The sequence below is a fragment of the Musa acuminata genome, chromosome BXJ2-6 (assembly GCF_036884655.1).
Source record: "Musa acuminata AAA Group cultivar baxijiao chromosome BXJ2-6, Cavendish_Baxijiao_AAA, whole genome shotgun sequence".
NCBI classification, from domain to species: Eukaryota; Viridiplantae; Streptophyta; class Magnoliopsida; order Zingiberales; family Musaceae; genus Musa; species Musa acuminata.
Window position 1 is genome coordinate 11,695,829 of NC_088343.1, and position 19,750 is coordinate 11,715,578.

The 19,750-nt window shown below is 44.7% G+C and overlaps 5 protein-coding genes across 6 annotated transcripts; all 5 read right to left on the bottom strand.

The window, feature by feature from the left end:
* Positions 1–10: 10 nt before the first annotated feature.
* Positions 11–3,408, bottom strand: LOC135614854 (peroxidase P7-like). Of its 2 annotated transcripts, XM_065112670.1 has the most exons (4): positions 3,091–3,408; positions 2,821–3,012; positions 2,184–2,726; positions 11–533 (listed from the first exon to the last, which is right to left on the bottom strand). In XM_065112670.1, the coding sequence occupies exons 1-4, from the start codon at positions 3,298–3,300 to the stop codon at positions 114–116; spliced, it is 1,365 nt and encodes a 454-aa protein (XP_064968742.1). In that variant the 5' UTR covers positions 3,301–3,408; the 3' UTR covers positions 11–113. The 2 variants fall into 2 exon arrangements, with proteins under 2 accessions (XP_064968742.1, XP_064968741.1); XM_065112669.1 differs by lacking the exons at positions 2,184–2,726; positions 2,821–3,012; positions 3,091–3,408 and adding exons at positions 752–943; positions 1,012–1,271 and having other exon boundaries at positions 11–665.
* A 1,028-nt stretch (positions 3,409–4,436) lies between these two features.
* On the bottom strand, positions 4,437–4,917 carry LOC135613857 (peroxidase P7-like). Its single transcript, XM_065110873.1, has one exon. The coding sequence runs from the start codon at positions 4,890–4,892 to the stop codon at positions 4,437–4,439; it is 456 nt and encodes a 151-aa protein (XP_064966945.1). The 5' UTR covers positions 4,893–4,917.
* A 2,496-nt stretch (positions 4,918–7,413) lies between these two features.
* Positions 7,414–9,605, bottom strand: LOC135614856 (peroxidase P7-like). The gene is made up of 3 exons (XM_065112673.1): positions 9,233–9,605; positions 8,269–8,460; positions 7,414–8,179 (listed from the first exon to the last, which is right to left on the bottom strand). The coding sequence occupies exons 1-3, from the start codon at positions 9,440–9,442 to the stop codon at positions 7,628–7,630; spliced, it is 954 nt and encodes a 317-aa protein (XP_064968745.1). The 5' UTR covers positions 9,443–9,605; the 3' UTR covers positions 7,414–7,627.
* A 2,020-nt stretch (positions 9,606–11,625) lies between these two features.
* On the bottom strand, positions 11,626–14,295 carry LOC135614857 (large ribosomal subunit protein eL34-like). Its single transcript, XM_065112674.1, has 4 exons — positions 14,138–14,295; positions 13,792–13,871; positions 12,044–12,153; positions 11,626–11,955 (listed from the first exon to the last, which is right to left on the bottom strand). The coding sequence occupies exons 1-4, from the start codon at positions 14,214–14,216 to the stop codon at positions 11,862–11,864; spliced, it is 363 nt and encodes a 120-aa protein (XP_064968746.1). The 5' UTR covers positions 14,217–14,295; the 3' UTR covers positions 11,626–11,861.
* Positions 14,296–14,857: 562 nt separating this feature from the next.
* On the bottom strand, positions 14,858–18,710 carry LOC103987824 (large ribosomal subunit protein eL8y). Its single transcript, XM_009406243.2, has 7 exons — positions 18,601–18,710; positions 18,335–18,382; positions 18,008–18,209; positions 15,791–15,960; positions 15,522–15,650; positions 15,321–15,413; positions 14,858–15,241 (listed from the first exon to the last, which is right to left on the bottom strand). The coding sequence occupies exons 1-7, from the start codon at positions 18,601–18,603 to the stop codon at positions 15,110–15,112; spliced, it is 777 nt and encodes a 258-aa protein (XP_009404518.1). The 5' UTR covers positions 18,604–18,710; the 3' UTR covers positions 14,858–15,109.
* Between the last annotated feature and the right edge of the window lie 1,040 nt (positions 18,711–19,750).

The window sequence follows — 19,750 nt, forward strand, 5'->3', positions numbered from 1 at the left end:
AAAACTGAGCTTGGATACAGTAAATCTTCACAGCTTTTTATTGCTTTGCTCTGTCAAAGAAACAATAAAAGAACAGTGTAAAAGAATACAGATGAAGCATCATCATAACGTTGCTAGTTCACGTTCCTGCAGTTCAATCTAATCTCTCCGTTCGTTCCCGTCAGCGGGCTGATGGCTCCCATCTTCACCATCGCCGCCGCAAAATCTCTGGCAAATGCCCTTGCGTTGACACTGTACAGCCTCACCAGGGAGTCCTGGGTTCCATTGTTGAAGAGCTCCTGGTCCGAGTGCAGCAGCCCCTTCTTGGCCACCAGGTTCTGGTAGTACTCGTTGTCGAACCGATTCGGCGTCTGAAGGTCCAGCGGAGCCAAGTTGTCGTCGCCGCCGGCGGAGGGGCAGTTCTGCTGGCTCAGGGCCGCGAAGCTGGGGTCGACGTCGGCGTCGCTGTAGATGTGGGAGCGGAAGGTGGTGCACCGCGCTTGGCCGATGGTGTGGGCGCCGGAGAGGGCGGTCATGTCGCGCGCGCTGAGGCCCTTGGCAGCGAACGAGGAGATGAGGTTCGCGAGGCTCGAGGAGGGTCCCGGGAGGTTGCTGTTGGCGTCGCTTTGGCTCGCCGTCGTTGCGTCGCGACGGCCAAGTTGAACCCTCCATTTTGGTCCACCAAGCTGCCATTAATGGATCAGAGCCATTGCATACGTTAGATAACGAGGATGCAGGGTCTCAAGTTTAGCGTTCAGTCCGTGATGCTCACCAAGGCCACGCCATCGCGAGCGGCGAGCGCGAGGATGTCGGCGCACGACACGGTCGCTTGGCAAGCAGCTTCGACGTTGGATTTGATGGTGTCGATGACCTCGTACCCGCGGGCGGAGTTTCTATTGGGAAAAGCATTCTTCTCGCCGGTGAATGTGGCAGTATCATCCAGAAGTATCGATGCATCGCAGCCCTGTTTCAAGAGAGCAATGTGCGTTAGCTTCAGGAAGCAAAAGTAATCAAGGGACAGTAGTGTCTCACATTCACGAAGCAGTCATGGAAGAAGAGGCGAAGAATGGATGCAGCCATCCGTGGCTCCCTGTTGACGGCCTGCGCCATGGTCGTCCGCACGATGCGGGGTAAGCTTGGACAAGTGCTAGCGTAGAATGCGCGCGACAGTTGCGCCCGGGCTGTGCAGAGCACAAGCGCGGCGGAGAAGAGAGTGAGGATGACCTGTCTCCGAACGAAGGAGGCCATGGACGAATACTGGAGCTAAACCAGAGGAGAGGAAGGGGGGGGGGGGGGGGAGGACGAGTGGAGATGCTCCGGGGGGACTGTCGATCGATCTATATATACTGCTGCTGCTTAATGAGCATTACCCGGACACGATGGCGTCGCCTTCTTTGACTGTACTGAGACGCGCAAAGCTGCTGCATTGCTTGGCTGGCGACCTCGACAGAAACAAAGGAAAAAGAAATCTATGGATTGAAGGAACGTTGTCGGGTCGACCTCTGCGTACTTTGCGACTCGGCTGGATCGCCATTTTCGTCACCTGCTTCCGACGGGGAACACGTGATGGATGGGGCATGCACCGAAATTGTAGATGGTTTCGCCGTCAAAAAGTCACGATCAAATGAACAGAGATCTCATCGCTCGTCTACGCCAACATTATTCCAGGTTCGACGATGGTGATCCGCGCGGTCCCCATGCCCCAATCCCTCGATCTCGTCTCGTGCCACCGACCAACACGAAAGTGGCGCTCTCTCTTCACAGGACAGATGACGACAGTGATCTGCCAGCTCATTTCCATGTCTTCTTTGGCAGATTCACGGATGCTTCTGTTGCTTCCAGCAAAGTCCTGTTGACTATTTCTCAAGCAATCGAGATTAACTACTGTTTACCGAGAATCTTAACTATGTTTGGTTATCAATATCAGAGAAATCATGTAGGATCTGATAGAGTATTCGTGACGTTCGGGCTCGAATCAGATTGAGCTATCGGGTCATCACTGACATTTCTCATAGCAGAAATCATCTAAAAAAAGCTCTTTGGCGCAATAATTTCTTGATATTATTACCTTGATTTGGAATACAAATAAATGGAATGAAGAAAGCAAACCCCCCCTGTTAATTTACCAGGGTAAATGAAAGGAATAATAACACACGATGTACGAATTGTTGGTCGACGGACGAATCACTCGCAGATCAGTTCGCCTTCCTGCAGTTCAATCTGATCTCTCCCCTGTTTCCAGTCAGCGGGCTGATGGCTCCCATTTTCACCATGGCCGCCGCAAAATCCCTTGAGAACGCCGCATTGTTGACGCTGTATTGCCTCACCAGCGAGTCCTGAGAGCCGCCGTTGAACAGCTCCTGGTCCGAGTGGAGCAGTCCCTTCTTGGCCACCAGGTCCCGGTAGTAGCCGTTGTCGAACCGGTTCGGTGTCTCCAGGTCGAGCGGCGCCAGGTTGCCGTCGCCGCCAGAGGACGGGCAGTTCCGTTTGCGGAGCGCAGCGAAGCTCGAGTTGACGTTGGCGTCGTTGTAGATGTGGGAGCGGAAGTTTCCGCACTGCGCTTGGCCGATGGTGTGGGCACCGGAGAGGGCGGTCATGTCGCGTGCGTTGAGGCCCTTGGCGGCGAACGAAGATATGAGAGTGGAGAGGCCGGAGGAGGGCCCGGGGAGGTTGCTGTTAGCGTCGCTTTGGCTTGCGGTCCTGGCATCGCGACGACCCAGCTGAACCGCCCATGTCGGTCCACCAAGCTACAGTTGAACAAGACGACGTTAAACTTCGTCGTTCTTGAGCGGAAACTAAAGAGGCGTGCGGTAGCCGATGTTCGTGAACAGTGACGCTTACCAAGGCCACGCCATCGCGTGCTGCCAGCGCGAGGACGTCGGCGCACGATACCGTTGCTCGGCAGGCAGCTTCGACGTTGGATTTGATGGCGTCGATAACCTCGTAGCCGCGGGCGGAGTTCCTATTGGGGGAGGCATTCTTCTCGCCGGTGAATGCGGCAGTATCATCCAGAAGTATCGACGCATCGCAGCCCTGCAACCCAGATCAAAGACTGTCAGTTCCGATGGCCTACAGGGGACAAAAGATACCATAGGCGTTCCAGCATCGCACATTAACGAAACAGTCGTGGAAGAAAAGCCGGAGGATGGAGGCAGCCATGCGTGGCTCCTTGTTGACAGCCTGCGCCATGGTGGAGCGCACGATCTGCTGTAGGTTGGGGCATGTGCCCGCATAGAATGTAGCAGACAACTGCCCATGGACATCGCAGAGAAACATTGAGAGCAGAGAGAGCGCGACTATTGTCTGCATCAAAGACGCCATGGCTGCCCAAACGATCGATGTACGTATGTCTCTCAGAACCAGAGAAGAGAGAGATGGCTAGATCTTCCTACTGCTGTTGTGCTAGTAGTAGCTTTTGGGTGAGGGATGAGACGAGTGGCTTGGGGTGAACTGGCATACATATACACTGCTCCGAATGGAGATGGGCGTGGCGATCTTTGACTGGTCAAACTTTGTACCTCAAAATCATTTAATAGGAAGATACACATGTATTTTGACCTTGACCATGTGAGCTTGGTCGACCATTTTGGTTAGGTGCACCGTTCATGAGAGGGATAGAGATGCTGCAGCCGTTTAATAATCGAAATCAATGGTGATGGACAAACTTAGATTGTCGTTGCTTTGAAATCATCATTAATTTATATCAGCATGGAGGTGAGACTCCGTCAATTGTGTCAGGAGAAGATGGAGGATTAGGATGGTTTCGAATTGATTCTAACGTAATTAAATCAGGATTAGCACGGGTCTGAGTAGTCCTAAACCCGGTTCTACGAACAACGGTTCTACTTTTATCGAATTTGAAGTCCGAACCACATTGATTGATTATAAACGCCATCACTCTTCCTTTATTATTATGTTATTGGAAGAGACAGATTCGTCACATTTGATCGTTTTTTTTTTTTGGGATCGGTTCAGCATCGAACCGAAACAAATGATTTTGGTTTTTTTTAATTTCAAGAACCGAAATCGAACCAACAAAATTCGATTCCAATTTAATTTATAATCGCTTAACCATTATTCCAAGTCGGTTTTGATTCTTAATCGATTCAAACGGAGCTACAAGTTGTCCTGTATGCAATATTTGAATAGCTGACCTCTTAGACTGCAGCCACGTCGAACCCACGAGTTAATGATGTGAGTCGTACCCCCACGAGTTTTCAAGTACGTCTTGTACGGCCGGAAATAAAATAAACTAATAATTCAACTAAAGTGGGCGTGAAAATAGCTTCCTAAGTGTATTGTTTTCTCTGGTGACCTCCGGAAGGTTCTTCGAAATTGCAACTACTGTTTTCTCATATTCGTGTGTTTAGGAATTGGTTTCATTTTCGAACATTTCATGAAATGATATAATTAGTTATCTTTTTTTTTTTTTAAATAAATTTTTGAATGCTGACGGCTCACATCTTCACCATAGCCGCCGCAAAAGCTCTTGCCGACGCCGCACTGTCGACGCTGTATCGCCTCACCAGCGAGTCCTGAGAGCCACCGTCGAACAGCTCCTGTTCCGAGTAGAGCAGTCCCTTCTTGGCCACCAGGTCCCGGTAGCACCCGTCGTCGAACACGTTCGGCGGGTCAAGGTCGAGCGGCGCCAGGTTGCTGTCGCCGCCTGTGGGCGGGCAGTTCCGTTTACGCAGGCCAGCGAAGGTTGAGTTGACGTTGGCGTCGTCGTAGATGTGGGAGCGGAAGGTGCCGCACTGCGCTTGCCCGATGGTGTGGGCACCGGAGAGGGCGGTCATGTCGCGTGCGCTGAGCCCCTCGGCAGCGAAGGAAAGAGATGAGGTCAGATAGACCGGAGGGGGCCCGGGGACGTTGCTGCGGCGGCCCAGTCGAACCTTCCATTTCGGTCCGCCCATGAAGCATCGGCACTTTGTGCTGGAAAGAGAGACAGGACGTGGAATGCGTGCGGCGAGCGCAAGGATGTTAGCGCATGAGACAGTCTCTGAGCAAGCCGCTTCGACGTTGGACTTGATGGCATCGACGGCCTCGTTGCCACGGACGGAGCTCCTATTGGGGGAAGCAGTCTTCTCTGCGGTGGATGCATCGCAGCCCTGTCAACCAAAGCAAAAAGGCTGTTAGAAGTCTCTGATCTACAACAGGTGTGTGCATGGGAAGCAGAACAATATTATCAAAATTTTTATAATTATTAATTTATATTAATTAAAATAAATATAAATCAAGGCTAAACTAGCTTTATCTCATCGTATCTCTGTATTCTGATATGAGAAAAATCTTTTATTCTAATGAGAAATCCTCCTAATCTGTATAAATATAAGAGGACATTCAAGCTTCTTCAATAATTCTTCTTATATTTTATTTTTTTCAATACTCTCAAATTTTTTGTAATTTAATTTTTTTCTTTGATTTTTGACTTATCCATATCAATTTTTTTGTTCGCTCATTCATGTCGAAATGATGACATCAATTCAATTCAAAAGTTTAAAATTTTATATTATTAAAATTTAACTCTTTCAATCATCAATCTCACTTATTTTTCATCTTATGCATATAAATATTTTCAATAAATATATGATAATTGATGGATGGCAACGTCGTATGTTCATAAAGCAGTCAAAGGATGAGGCGAAGAATGGAGGCAACCATATGCGGCTCCGCCATTGACGACCTGCTGCATGGTGGAGCGGACGATGCAATACAGGTCAGGGCAGGTGCGAGGGTAGAATGTAAGCGACACTTACTCGTAGGTCGGGGACACAAGCGTCGAGAACAGAGAGAGGGCAACCAAGGTCTGCATGAAAGGGGCCATGGCAAGATCAATTACAGGAGAGAGAGAGAGAGAGAGAGAGAGAGAGAGAGGGTGTGTGTGTGTGAAATTGTTATCCCAATCCCAATCTACTCTTGCTTCTGTTTAGAGGATTTGAGTGTTGTCCTCGAAGACTGGTTGGGTTTGGGGGATGAGACATGAGGCTTGTAGCGGCATCTAAATTAACACGGTCCACACATGGAGATGGAATCGTTATATTTTGATTTCAAACTCTCTTCCAAAAAAAAATTCTTAATTTTTTTATATTTTCATACCTCTTATTTAAAAAAAAAATGATTATCCTTGGCATTTGTTATACCCCAATGTCATTTCATCATATTCGACTTCGAGATATGATCGAGAATTGAACAATGAAGAGATGAGAGAAAAAAAAAAAACAATCCTATTGGGAGTGGGAAGAGGCGAAGATAATAAGTTATTATTGAAGTGGGAGAGGAGGGTTGAGGTGATTGATGAAGGCACGACGATAATGACAAATAAGATCTTTACTGGCCGCATTAGTAAACAAGAGTGAGAGTAGAAGTATAGTAACAAGACAAGAGGTGTCGGGATGGAGGCTAGGGTAATTTCTTCTTTTAGAAAATACCATGAGAAAAAAATAAAAATTTAGAAAGCTTATAATTTAGAGTCCTTTTTTACTATTTACAATCAAATAAGAAATTAATAAATAATATTTTACTATTTATTGTCCATATAATTTTGAATTTATCATTTTTTTTATCTCTTTCCCACGTCCCCTACAATTGTCGTTTGTGCAAAAATCCCTTCCACCGTCGACGACGCTCCTCAACTTGCTATCATCGATCACCACCCCTAACTTGTGCCTATCGTCAATCATTATGCCTCCCCAATTTGTACTCCCTGTCGAATACGACCCTCTTACTCATTCTCATCGTTAATCGTTGATCATTAACCTGTGCTTCTTGTTGTTGATTGCGTCCTCCAACCTGCACTATAACCTCGCTTGTCGTTGCCTCAACACTATCATCTAAGGAAAAAGAAGAAGAAGGGAAAAAAAGGGGAGGGGGGGGGGGGGGGGAAAGAGGACACAATAGGATAGGGGGGGAAAGAGGACACAATAGGATAATTTTGAGATATTAATTTGTTTTAAAATGAGGTTGTAAATAATAATCTTTTGGGGGCTATATAATTCTCTCTTTCTTGAACTCAATCGTGGATGCTTCTGATTCGCTTTTCTCTTGATGACGGGTCCAATTGAGAATTCACTTCTTTGTGGTGCAAAAGGTGGTAATCTACACAAATTCAAGATGATTCCTTGAGTTCGCAGTTTACAGGTCGAATTGGGTCATGTAACGAGACTCGTTATGTTCGATCCATCAACATCACACACTTGTTCGACATGATTTCTCCGTTGATCGAATGATACAGCACTTGCAATAATCCCTTCCAACTTCCGTCACCCTCTCCAAAGGAACGCATCGCGATGGTGCCATGTCATTTACCTTTCCCTTCGATTCCATTTGTCCTTCACTGGGATGTGGGCGCCCCATTGTTTCCTTGGTGTCCAAGGAAAGCATCTTCCGGTGAGCCACCGACACAAAACATCTGAGATGAATCCTCTCACATCAGTCTTTCCTCTCGGTCCATTCACTTGTTCCGAGCAATGTTATTTCACCGGAGCAATAATATGACCAGACTCATCGTCTTAACCACATATGCGATGACAGTGAGGTGAAGAAGCAATTAAATTTGGCTACCAAACGAGTAATCTTCGCAAGTTCTTCTGCGTACGTACGCGCATGTATACGTATTCCTTCTTGCAGTAAAGAATTGGTTGGATGGTCATCAGTTAGCCCTCCGGCAATCCAATCTGATCTCCCCATCGGATCCCGTCAAGAGGCTAATGTTGCCCATCTTCACCATGGCCGCCGTGAAGTCCCTGTTGAAGGCGCTGCCGCTGGAGCTGTACAGCCGCACCAGGTCATCCGCCGGCCCGTTGTTGAACAACTCCTGGTCGGAGTGCAGCAGGCTCCGTCGGACCATCAGGTCCCGGTAGTAGCTGACGTCGAAGCGGTTGGGGCTCGTGGAGTCGAGCGGGACCAGGTTGGAGTCCCCGCCGGTGGCCGGGCAGATCCGCCTCCTGAACATGGCGAACGCCGGGTCGACGTTGGCGTCGCTGTAGACGTGGGGTCGGAAGCTGCTGCACCTCGCCGCGCCGACGGTGTGCGCGCCGGAGAGCGCCGTCAGGTCCCGCAGGTCGAGCCCCTTGGCGGCGAACTTGGTGACGAGGCTGCTGATGTTGTCGGAGGCCGGCGGGAGGTTGGCGTTGGCGGCCTCTACGCTCGCGGTCCTGGCGTCGCGGCGGCCCAGCAGCACCGTCCATGACGGCCCCCCGAGCTGCACGGCGTCCCGGGCATGCATGCGTCAGTTTGACGTCACCGTCCACACTAATCTTCCTACCAAAGCATGGGTTCGGCGGCGCTCACCAGGCTCACCGAGTCGCGCGCGGCGAGGGCGACGATGTCGGCGCAGGACACCGTGGCCCGGCACGACGCCTCCACGCGTGACTTGATGGCGTCGATGATCTCGTAGCCGCGGAGGGAGTTCATATTCCCCATCGCGTTCTTCTCGCCCCTCATCGTCGGTGTGTCATCCAGGAGGACGGACGCGTCGCAGCCCTGTGGGTGTGCAAACCATCTGCTCCACTTAGCACACTCCCGAGAAACAACAACGCTTTACTTGCAGACGTATCAGCTACGGTCTGAATTGATGGTAGTCAATCATGGTCCGCTACGGACAACCTCGATGGTAAATGGAATTGGAGCATCCCAAGTAACCAGTTTCAATCAGGCAACATGTCAGGACACAGCTACATTGCTACAGAGGGTCAAATTTACACGGTGGAGAAGCATTGCAAGAATTAATATATGGTCCCATGGATTCTCCATCATGAGATGACATATTATCATCATTCAACCCACAATAGCATATCCGCCAATTAAGACGAAGCTTAATGCTACGAAAAGCTCCTTCTCGTGGTGTTCATGAAGGAATCTACTCAAAAGCGAAAAGCAAGTTTAGTTCATGTTCTGGAGAATTTCACTACGAGGAAATGCATGTAAAAGGTAGATAGTCTTTCACGTGCATGGGAAAGTTTGCTGTGGGTGCACACACACACACACACACACAGTTGTCTTTGAAGCTATGTGACGGTCGCTTAAGCTCATCGAAGCCGTGTCCTCATCGACCAACTATATGGCAGGTGGAGGTGCTTGATGCATGTGAAAAGTAATTTCCTTTTCCCTTTTCCTTTCGAGGGAATGCGAGGTGTAATTCGATTGTCCTCGCCGGAGGACAATCGCAGTTCTCCGACGGATCGACGGAGCAAATTGGTACCCGTAAAACAAGAAAGGCTATTAGGGAGAGGAAGAGACGGTGCGGATAACGTACGTTGACGAAGCAGTCATGGAAGAAGAGGCGAATGACGGAGGCGCCCATCCGGGGATCCTGGCCGACGACCTGCGCCATGACCGACCGCACGACGCTCTCCAGGTCGGGGCACGTCACGGCGTAGAACGCCGGCGACAGCTGAGCGTGGGCGGCGCTCGCCAGCAGAGAGAGGATGGCCACCGCGAGAAGGCCATTAGAGAAGGAAGCCATGATAGGAGGAGAAAGGAGGAGGTGGAAGCCACCGGTTCGCCGCCTGTTAAATATATAGAAATAGAGACCACACTGGTAGAGCTGCTGCTGCTGCTGCTGCTGCTGCTAATCTTGGGATGTAACGTGATGGGAGCGGACAGCTTCGGATCCTATACCGTCACATGGATCGCTCAATTCTCAGTATGTGGGCGTGATAAGAAAGGGTTTGTGCGTGTTATACAGCTAGCTAAACACTGGAGGCAGATTCGTGGGGATGTGACAATTGTGCGTCTCTATCCTCTTATCGTGTACGTTGGACAACAGTGGGGGAGTGCGGGAATGTTATCTTTGCCACTTTGCTTGAGCTGCTGATGCAAACAGGACCACCAGCACAGTGCAACAAGTGATCCCACAGAACCGATCCATAGGTGATGAGATGAGGGCTTAAACTATGCCTCCTTTTTAAGACGATGATGATGAATTGGGTCACAGACGTAACATGGCATGAGCGACGTGCGGTTCGCAGATACCTCTACGGGAGCCGCTGATTAGTGTAGTTTGTTGGGAGATTGACGTTGATGGGACGTAAATGTGTGTTCGATCGTGATTCGTTGCATAAAGAGGGGATGGAGTACAATGTGAGCTTTAAATAGCAGTGGGATCGTTATTACTTTCAACCGTGTTAGGTGGGACGGAGTTGTCAACACAGCTATTGTTTCTTATATCCATTTTTCTACAAAATTAATTATGCGCCCGCCAAAAAATAGTGAGCGTTGAGCGGGCAGAAAAGCCGAAAGCGTCCTGCAATCCACTAGGAGGGCTGGATCTTAGTTCCTTCTATAATACTAAGCCTACGTGTAGCCAAATTATGACTCACATTTGGAACTTAGTTAATTCTATACTAAGCTTATGACACCATTATGAAGATATTAAAAAATATTTATTATTTATATACTTGATTATTCTATAATTGACCCGACCATAGTTACAGAATGAATGAATGCTACAAGTCACTCAATCTCACTCAAAAAAGATGATAATCGAAGAATTATCTTTATCGAGACTGGATAATTGAGAACCCTTCTTACTTTGAAAGATCTCGATCTAAGTTACCCAACAAGCTTACTCAATGACAGCTTTCCGTCCTCTTCTCTTCTTCTTCTTTGCATGTGCACATGAGACAAACATTAAGCTTGGCGTACACACAACACATCATGTATCACTTCTTAGACTTAACAGTTTCAACGTCTTACCAGAGTTCAATTTGTGGGCTAATTGTCTTCTACATATTCTCGTTTAAACACACATTAGAGACTTATTTTGTCAAACTAACCGTTAGAAAACAAATTGTCAAACTAGCCGTTTGAAATCAAAATAATCACTTTAACATACATCAGCATCACAATTCAACATAAAAATTTAATATAATCTGATATGAGTTGAGAGTATTCCCTTTAATTCACCTTAATTCATCTCATATGAGTTTTTACTATGCAACATATACCTAAAGCATTGAATAAATATTAAAAAAAATTATTAATAATAAGACAAAACAAGTTTGAATGCTTTGCACCTCGTCCTTCATTCCACATGCAGCCACCCACTTCAATGATGTAGCTACAGGCAGTCCTAATGATTGCAGATTCTCAGCACTACCCACAGAAATATGAACCTGTTTGATTACTACTACTGAACAAATCAATGATAAATCTCTATCATGAACATTCAGAGCATAGAGATTGTTCATGAGATGCTCTTCTTTCCTTAATACTTCTCGATCATGATTGGAAAGTTAATCCCATCTTCTTTATAGAATAAGATATACATCTTATAAGATTATCATTTAATGGGACTAACAAAGTTGATGCCAACATTCTGAACAAGATTTCGATTAAATTCTATCATTAATACTACAAACCTCAATCATCAAAAGCAATTTGATATGTTTCGGCCGGTCAAAAAAATATAACATGCTCTAAATTATTGATCATCTTATGCACATCAAATAACTTAAGATAACATGTAGGTAAGTCATATCACTAGTTTCTATCTATAACTGTCGTAATTGAAATTTGACAAAGTTAACAATCATCAATCCAATTAAAACTTTAACATCAAAAGTTGGCTCATCAACGAAATAAAATAAAGCAAGCGACAGAATCTTGTATACGTATGCAGGCCAAACTTAATAAAGCAAAGAGAAGGAATCAAAAGCACATAAAGCAATATTTGACTAACAATTCAAGAAAGTTAATTAGTTCAAACATAAAGTACAACCATAATAAAGCAAGCATGAGAACAGATCATCCCAAAAAAATTCTAATGAACAGATCAATAATAGCACTATAGGATAGCACCCTCACCAAACTTTATGTGTCAAAACAAAAATCTTCTAGATAAATCAATAACTCAAAAAAGTATTTGGCGTTTCTTTCATGCCTTAGCTCTTTGAGGTTTGCTTCTCTTTGGCCTTCTGGATCTTCAAAACCTTCTTGACAATCTTCTGCTCTTCGACCAAAAAGGCCCGGATAATCCTAAGAAGCCAACAAAGAGACGAGTCACACGAGAAAAACAAGCAACCAGATTCAACCAAGAGGCTTGGCTTAAGCAGCAATCACCAACCTTTCCCTGACTGCGCTTCCAGATAAGACCCCACCATAAGCCCGGTTCACAGTCCTCCGGTTTCTGGACAACCTAGACCTCTTGTACTCGGTAGGTCTTAGGTGAGGAATCTGAAAGTATGAAACAAACAGCATCATATAATCTCACTAGCAAAAAGAACTTTGATAAGTAGTAGAAATGTCAACACTTTGAATATGTCATATCCAGAGTATTTCATGCTGTCATTTACACATGGTACGACATTAAACAGAATGAGCATTATACAAGATAACCAAAAATACCATACCAAAAGATGCCATAGAGTAGGGGAAAAAGGAAAAAACACCTTAGAAAAGTTCCCTCGACTAGAATAACAAGGGGGTGTTTAGATGCAAAAAAATATTCGAATAGATAAACACAAAATAGTGTCAATTTTCTATATATTACAGACTTCATGGTAAAAAGAAAACATCGTGTATCAGAAAGAAGATACTATTGGGAACCTGAAAGGTACTATCTGTCTACTTCAAGGGTGGAAAGGTAACAGACGTCATAAGTTTCCTGGAAATTATATTTATAATTTTGATGTTAAAATAACTGCAGGACCATATGTTTCACCATACTGCCCTCATCAGGAAGATGAGTTGAAGGAGGATGGGAAGAGGTGAAGGAAAGGAGGAGTTAGGAAGTAGACGAGGTGGTGGAGAAGAAAGGACCAGGAGGAGGAAGAGAAATAGGAGAGATACTGTACTGGAAGGGAGGTTAGGCCAGTGGCAGTCAGCAATGCAAGGCATGAGGCTTGTGATATGCTTGTTAGAGAACTATGTGTGTGTGCATGAGAGAGAGAGAGAGAGAGAGAGAGAGAGAGAGAGAGAGGGGTGTTTACTAATAAACAAGTTCTAAATAAGAAACCCTAAACCAGACCAGTCAAGGCAAAAAGCTCTGGTCTGTGCCAATTCAACATAGGACCAATAATACCATCTGGAATGTGCCAGTCCAAGTGGAAAATAAAACCAGAAACTCTAAAATTGGTGAATCTACACAACATTCAGACATGAACATAATAATAGATGCCTCAAAAAAAAAATATAGGTGAAAACCAAGGACATTAAACCACAATGTATAAGATACCTAGTCGATAACAAACTTGCAACTCTATAATTCGATGATTCTACCACCACGGGTTGAACCATGGATGCTGAAGACACTAATACATACTTAGCTCCTCAACATAAACAAAAGGCTCGTCATAAAGTGGTATTCTGCTTGGGTAACATTCCTAACCTCGAAAATTTGATGTGTCGAAAAACTTTTATCAAACAAAAAAGACATGCTGATCATGTTTCTAAAATGTTAACAATTACCGAAGCATATGCAAACCAGATATGTCTCCTGTTATGCTTATTCTGATATTTTATTCAGTCTCATTTGGGTTAGCAGAGGCAGAACGATCAAAAGAAGTGAAAGAAAATACAAACCACATACAAAGTCCAAGAAATTTCCGAGTCCAACACAAAATTAGAAATATTGTGGGAACACACTTGTTCGTGAAATATACCAAACTATGATTTCCTTGATTTTAAAGACAGAACTGCTCATTTGGTGCATTGCATTGCTACTTCAGGGAAAATTTTCCCGATACTTTGTAATACAATTCTTTGGTAATTTATAATTAGAAATTCAAAAACAAGAATAAGAAAAATCTTATGTGCCTATTCCACTGCCGAATGAAATAATTTTCCAACGACGGATCAGAAGGAATTGCTTACCCCTTGGATTCTCTTGCCAGTCACAGGGCATTTCGGCCCGCTCGCTCTCTTGTTGGTGTACTGGTACACAAGTCTCCCACCTGCATTTCCCCATCAAACCCAGTCAAGAAAGAGCCCAAAAGACACAGTACAAGCGAAAAAAAGCCACCAATCGTAAACAGCAGCGCCTATCATCGCGATCAAAGGGAAACAACAGCATACAAAACAAAACAATTTTGCAAACGCCACGAATCCGATCGCAACAAGACCAAGAAAACCTCGTACCAATCTAGTGAGAGCCCAAGGCCAGAAGACGATCATCTAGACCGCAGAACGGATAAAAGAGATGGCAAGATTGGATCATTACCAGGGGTTTTGACGACCCTGGTCTGGTTCGATTTCGTGGCATAGCTGTGCCTCTTCCGGTAGGTTAACCGCTGCACCATCTCGCCTCACGGTCACTCGCCGCCGCGTGTTCTCCGAAGGTGAAGGCGAGCAAAACGCAGAAGAGCCCAACACAAATATCGGAGACGCCTATAAAAGGAGGTGCCGCCCTCGAAAACATGACCTAGATCCAATGGTTCGCCTTCATTCGATCTGACGGTCGACATTCTACCAAATAGTGATCGGTCAGCTCGGGGTCAAACATCACGAGCCTCTTCGAATTTAGTCAGTCTCACCGAATCTAAGAATAATGTTGACGAAAATGAGTCAAATTAAGATTTTAGGAGTAAATCACGTGAATAACAGAAAAGAGTGGACCATTTGATTAATAATCAAGTAATTTCGTGGCTTTCTACGTGGAGCCAATAATCTTTGTTGCTGAGTTCTGATGTGTGATAATTATTGCGAGTGACCTTAAAAAGGATGAGAAATGTTGCATGAGTAACCTTCATGTGTAGATTACGATTATTGATGTGTATTCCGATAGAGCTTACAAAAGCTCCAGTTTCTGCTTAGTTGCACGTATTATAAGAGAAGTGAAATACCGACACATCACAGACCAAGCATCGGGTTTACTTGCCACATTGAAACTGTTGATAGGCAGAAATATTCCTGACGCAACCAAAACAAGCGGACACAGACGTTTGTATAACTTGTAGATCTTCATATCAGAAAGTGCGCAGGAAACAGCAGTAGTACGAGTCTGATAGTTGCAAAGAATTTTGGGTAAGCAAAAGGGTTTAATGTGAGTTGAATAAAGCTTCTAATAAACAAAAACACTATCCATCATCGGAAAATCTCAGAAAACCTCCAGCAACTCCGGCAACAGAATTTATGCAGAGCATCGTACAAGGTGCCGACTCCGGTAGCGCACCGCCATGAAAGATAAGAAGACCTAGCTCATCCTCTGGGCAGCTTCCTTGGCCAGCAATTTCTCCCTAGCTTTGGCTTTTGCCTGAGACTTGGAACCCATAATTCCACCACCCCACTTCCTTCTAATCTCGTCAAACTTGTCATTGAAGTTAGCCTGAAAGGTGAATAAGCATCATTATATGCAGACTTCTACATGTGAAATTGCAAATGGAGTCGCATGTTCTGATATTCACCTTAATGGCCTCCAGAATCTTGCTAAATTCCAGTTTGTCCTCATTCTTCACAGTGGTCAGACACAGGACTGATGCGGTTTTCTTATGTACGATCTAGAAGAAATTCAATTTACAAGAAAGAATCTGTGTCAGCACAAAAGAGAGTTTTGCTTCAATTTAAAGTTTTAGCAGAATGTCAATGTAAAAGAAAAGGGCACCAACCGCTCCCAAGCGGGCTTTTCCCTTGACGATACAGTAGGGAATCTCCATTTTCCTGCACAAGGCAGGAAGCCATACCACAAGCTCAATTGGGTCCACATCATGAGCAATCACCACCAACTGTGCCTTGTTCTGCAAGCAGGTGCATCAAGATAATTAAGATGAGACACTCAACGTGTCCTAATCTCTATTTTATGAGTGATTTTATTCGTCTAGAGAATTACGTGAAGACTCGATCAGCAAACATGAAGAGGAGAGAAAAGAAAGGCAACCTGCTCAATAAGGTAAGTGACATGATTGAGCCCATACTTGACAACAATGGGCTTCTTCACTTCAACTGTCTTCCCTTCAGCCTCAGCTTGTGCCCTCTTCAGAAGCCTTTCCTTCTTTGCAGCTCGGTCTTCAGGCCTGTACTTGAGAAGCATCTTGAAGAGGTTCGTAGCTACAAAAAGATTTTGAAGCCAGTTACCATAAGTAGGATGTCATAGCACAAAGAGGCCAAAAGATGCATCTTATTTTAGAATGAATACTTGTATTGAAACAATCAGATTTGCCTAAAAGGAATGGCAAAAATTCAAAAAACATGCCAATAGAAGATATATGACCAATTCTCAATCTAAACTTAACAAGTACAGATAACAAATACCAGGAGACACTAGAAACCTTTTTTTATCTTCTATTACACATATATAAGAAGAAGGATTTGCTATAGCGATGCATACTGGGCAGTACATACCGGTCTCACAGGATATCGATAAGCAGACCACCCTCTACCGGGCGATACCGGTCACTTGACCTCATATTAGGTGATACGCGGTCTACACCAAGCGGTAAAGATCAAAATCCAACCATTACCAACCTGTATCGATCGGTAATGATCGGATTTCAACCATTACCGATAAAAAACTGAGATTGCCTTATTTCAAACAGTCAATTTTACCGTTTGAGGATTATAGATGAAATGGCAAATAGTCTCTCTAAAATGACAGATCCAAGAACAATATAATATAACAGGATCGGAATAAATCACTCAGAACTCAAAAGATGTCAAGCCAGCAGCGTTAAAAACTGCTAAAATCAATCACGGCTAGCCCAACATTGACCAAACCAGTTGAAGGCAACCGATCTTTCTAACAGAGCCTTAGCAGAATCTGACTGATCCCCTCGAAATCCACCATTTTAGAATAAAATGCCATGATATAGACATTGATTGGACATAATTTACTCTTATTAGGGCCCATATGGATTATTGAACAGAAATATGTAGCATTATATAACTTCCTTTTTAGTTTTCTCTCCTTTCCATGTAGAAAATAATTTCCCTTAATGTCTCTACAAAATTCAAAATAATGGCAGGTGAGCAATGATTTCAAGCGTGTAAATCAACCACTAACTTGCAAAATGTTTAAATATCCTAGTTTAATAATAATGTGAGACATCTATTCACCAACATCTCATATATAAATACAACATAGTTCTTATATCATTAGAGCAGAATTAGATAAACAAACAATTAATTAGACCTAAATTATGTAACCACAATTGTACTTGTTACATCAATTAACTGGAGATCAAATGCTAGTTTCATTCTGCGGAGAAGCCAACCAAATTTAAACAATTCCCAAATAATAAATCATGAAAGGTTAGAGGCTTACCTTTTCAAGATGAATGTACTTTCCACCTCAAAACTGTCTTTCCTACCTTTCATATTTACCCAATCCACTGAGTTAAGAAATGATTTTATTTAACCAATGTGCAAAACAATCATGGCCCTTCTTCTATGGTTGTCCAAATTACAGATTAAAAAACTTTAGAATTTTAAATTTCACATGCTAGCTTCTCAACCTTACAGTTGTGGAACTATTTTCTGCTAAAACACTCAAGCCCAGAAAACAATCCAAGAAATGGATTTGATCCAATTACATTAAGCTATTAAGAAAGAGGTGCAGAACGGGAGGTAGTCCAACACAGAATGTGTAAAGTTGTTAAAAAAAATGTTGCAGGATCCAAAATGCGAGTTGAAATTACGCAACATTTACAAGGATAGTTAAGAGTCAAGACAACATTTTACAAACAGTAACACCGTTCCTGAACTAAAAAAAGCTTGATCAGCATATTTACTACCAAGAACATCAAGCTCATAGAAAGTTAAGGATGATGAAATAATACAAAATTAATAATTTCCATAAGTGCATAAACATTTGTACCAATCCGGCACCAAGAAAGCATGTACGTATTACAAACAGCTAAACAAAAACAAGAAGTTCTAACTATACCCCGCAAACAAATTACCTGATTGAATGTCAGTTCCTATAGTAGTGGTCACCAAAAACACATAATTAAGTATCAAACTATAATAACAAACAAAATGTAAGCATAATTCGTTTTTATCTCAAACTTATGATGTCAAAAATTATTTTCTTTAGCGTGATTCAACCAACCAAAATAAAACAGATAAAGAGGAAGAAGAATAGAGATTTTTCAATCACCAAGGTTCTTGTCCAAAGTCCGAGTGAACTGATTCAACGCCGGGGGAACCTTCAACCGCTGCTTCAATATCCTCTTTTGCCTCTGAATCCGGACAACCTTTGGCCATTTCACGAACCGATGCAGATCCTTCTTCGGCGGCAATGCCCCTCCGATTCCAAACTGCTTCGGGCGCTTCTCAAACAATGGGTTCACGACCTTCTCCTGAGAACCAAACACCAGCAATCAGCGACAGAAAACAATTATTCAACGAAAGCGTAAACCAAGAAACAAAATCCAAAATTCTCTACGCATCTACAAATAGAAAAACAAGAAGAAAGACAGATTACCGGTTTCTTCTTTGCCGGAACGGCTGCCTTCCCACCTCTTTTTGGGGCCTGGAGGACGAAAATTCGGCATAAATAAGTAATATTTAGTACGAAAATTCGTAATCAAATGGCTAATAAATAAGTAAGATTGAAAAAAACATCCAAGCGTCATGAGCGCCCACTTCTTGATCCAATCCCGCGAGACTAGGAACTATTTGCAGGTATAGATAGCTAGATAGGTCGAATTCTTGGAGGTAAAATGTGGGAAGAGAGGGATTTTAGCGTACCATTTCGTCTCTCCAGAATTAGGGTTTGGAATCGGACGACGGCGGGCAAACACCGAAGCGGCGTGGGCCGGCTCTTGAAAAGGGGAATTTATATACCACGGCCCCCGGTTTAGACACTGTAGGGTTTTATAGCACGTGCCTGACGCGTGCCGTTCACAGCATTATTTGATTCATTATTCTCTATATTAGAATAAGCATCTAATTCCGTATAGTAATATTAGAGAATAATGAATCAAATAATGCCGTGAACGTCGGAGGGACGACTGAGAGAAATTTCGAGACTCCATCTAATTCCGTGTCGAGAGATCGTCTCGAGTATGCGGTCCCTCCGCTGTCGACGTTTCTGTCGCCGTAGATGCGGGGGTCGGCAGCTGGTGCAGCGTGCTTGGCCTACGGTGTGTGCGCCGGAGAGCGAGATCACGTCCCAGGGAGCGAGTCCCTTGGAGGCGAACGACGATACGAGGCCGGATAAGCTCGCGCTGGGCGGCGGAGGCCTGGAAATACCGCCCAAGACGGTCCTCCAAACTGCAAATTGGGCACCATCACATACATAAGTATGACTAAGACGAAGGAGAAGTTTCTGATGGATGTATGAATCTGATGCTAACCAGTGCGACACTTTCTCGAGTTGCAAGGCCAAAGGATGTCGGCGCAAGACACAGTCCCCCTGCAAAGTGATTCCACGAGTGCGTGCCTTGATGGCATCTATGACTTCGAAGCCACGGCGAGAGTTCATGTTCGGGGCTGTATTCTTCTCGCCGACGGAGGATGGTGTATCATCCAGAAGCACCGACGGGTCACAGCCCTTAGCAACACAATCAACAAGTAAGGTTGATTAAGAAGCTAGTGGAGGTCGGATCTCTTCGGGACCTGCTGCACGGTGGCGCGCGCGAGAGGTTGCAGGCCGGGGCAGCGGAAGCAAGCAGAAAGAGGAGGAAGATGAGAACGTGGAAACCACACGACTCGCACGGCGTGATGCGACGAAGAAGCGTGGCAGCCACACGACTGTACATGAACAGGTAGACGTAGAGAAGTGATAGATTTAAAGGGGACGAAGCAGAGATCCAAAAGGGACGAGAAGGAAAGGGGAGGCGACGGCGATGACGACGAAAAAGACAAGGTCCAAAATGTAAGGTCGAATCTGAACACC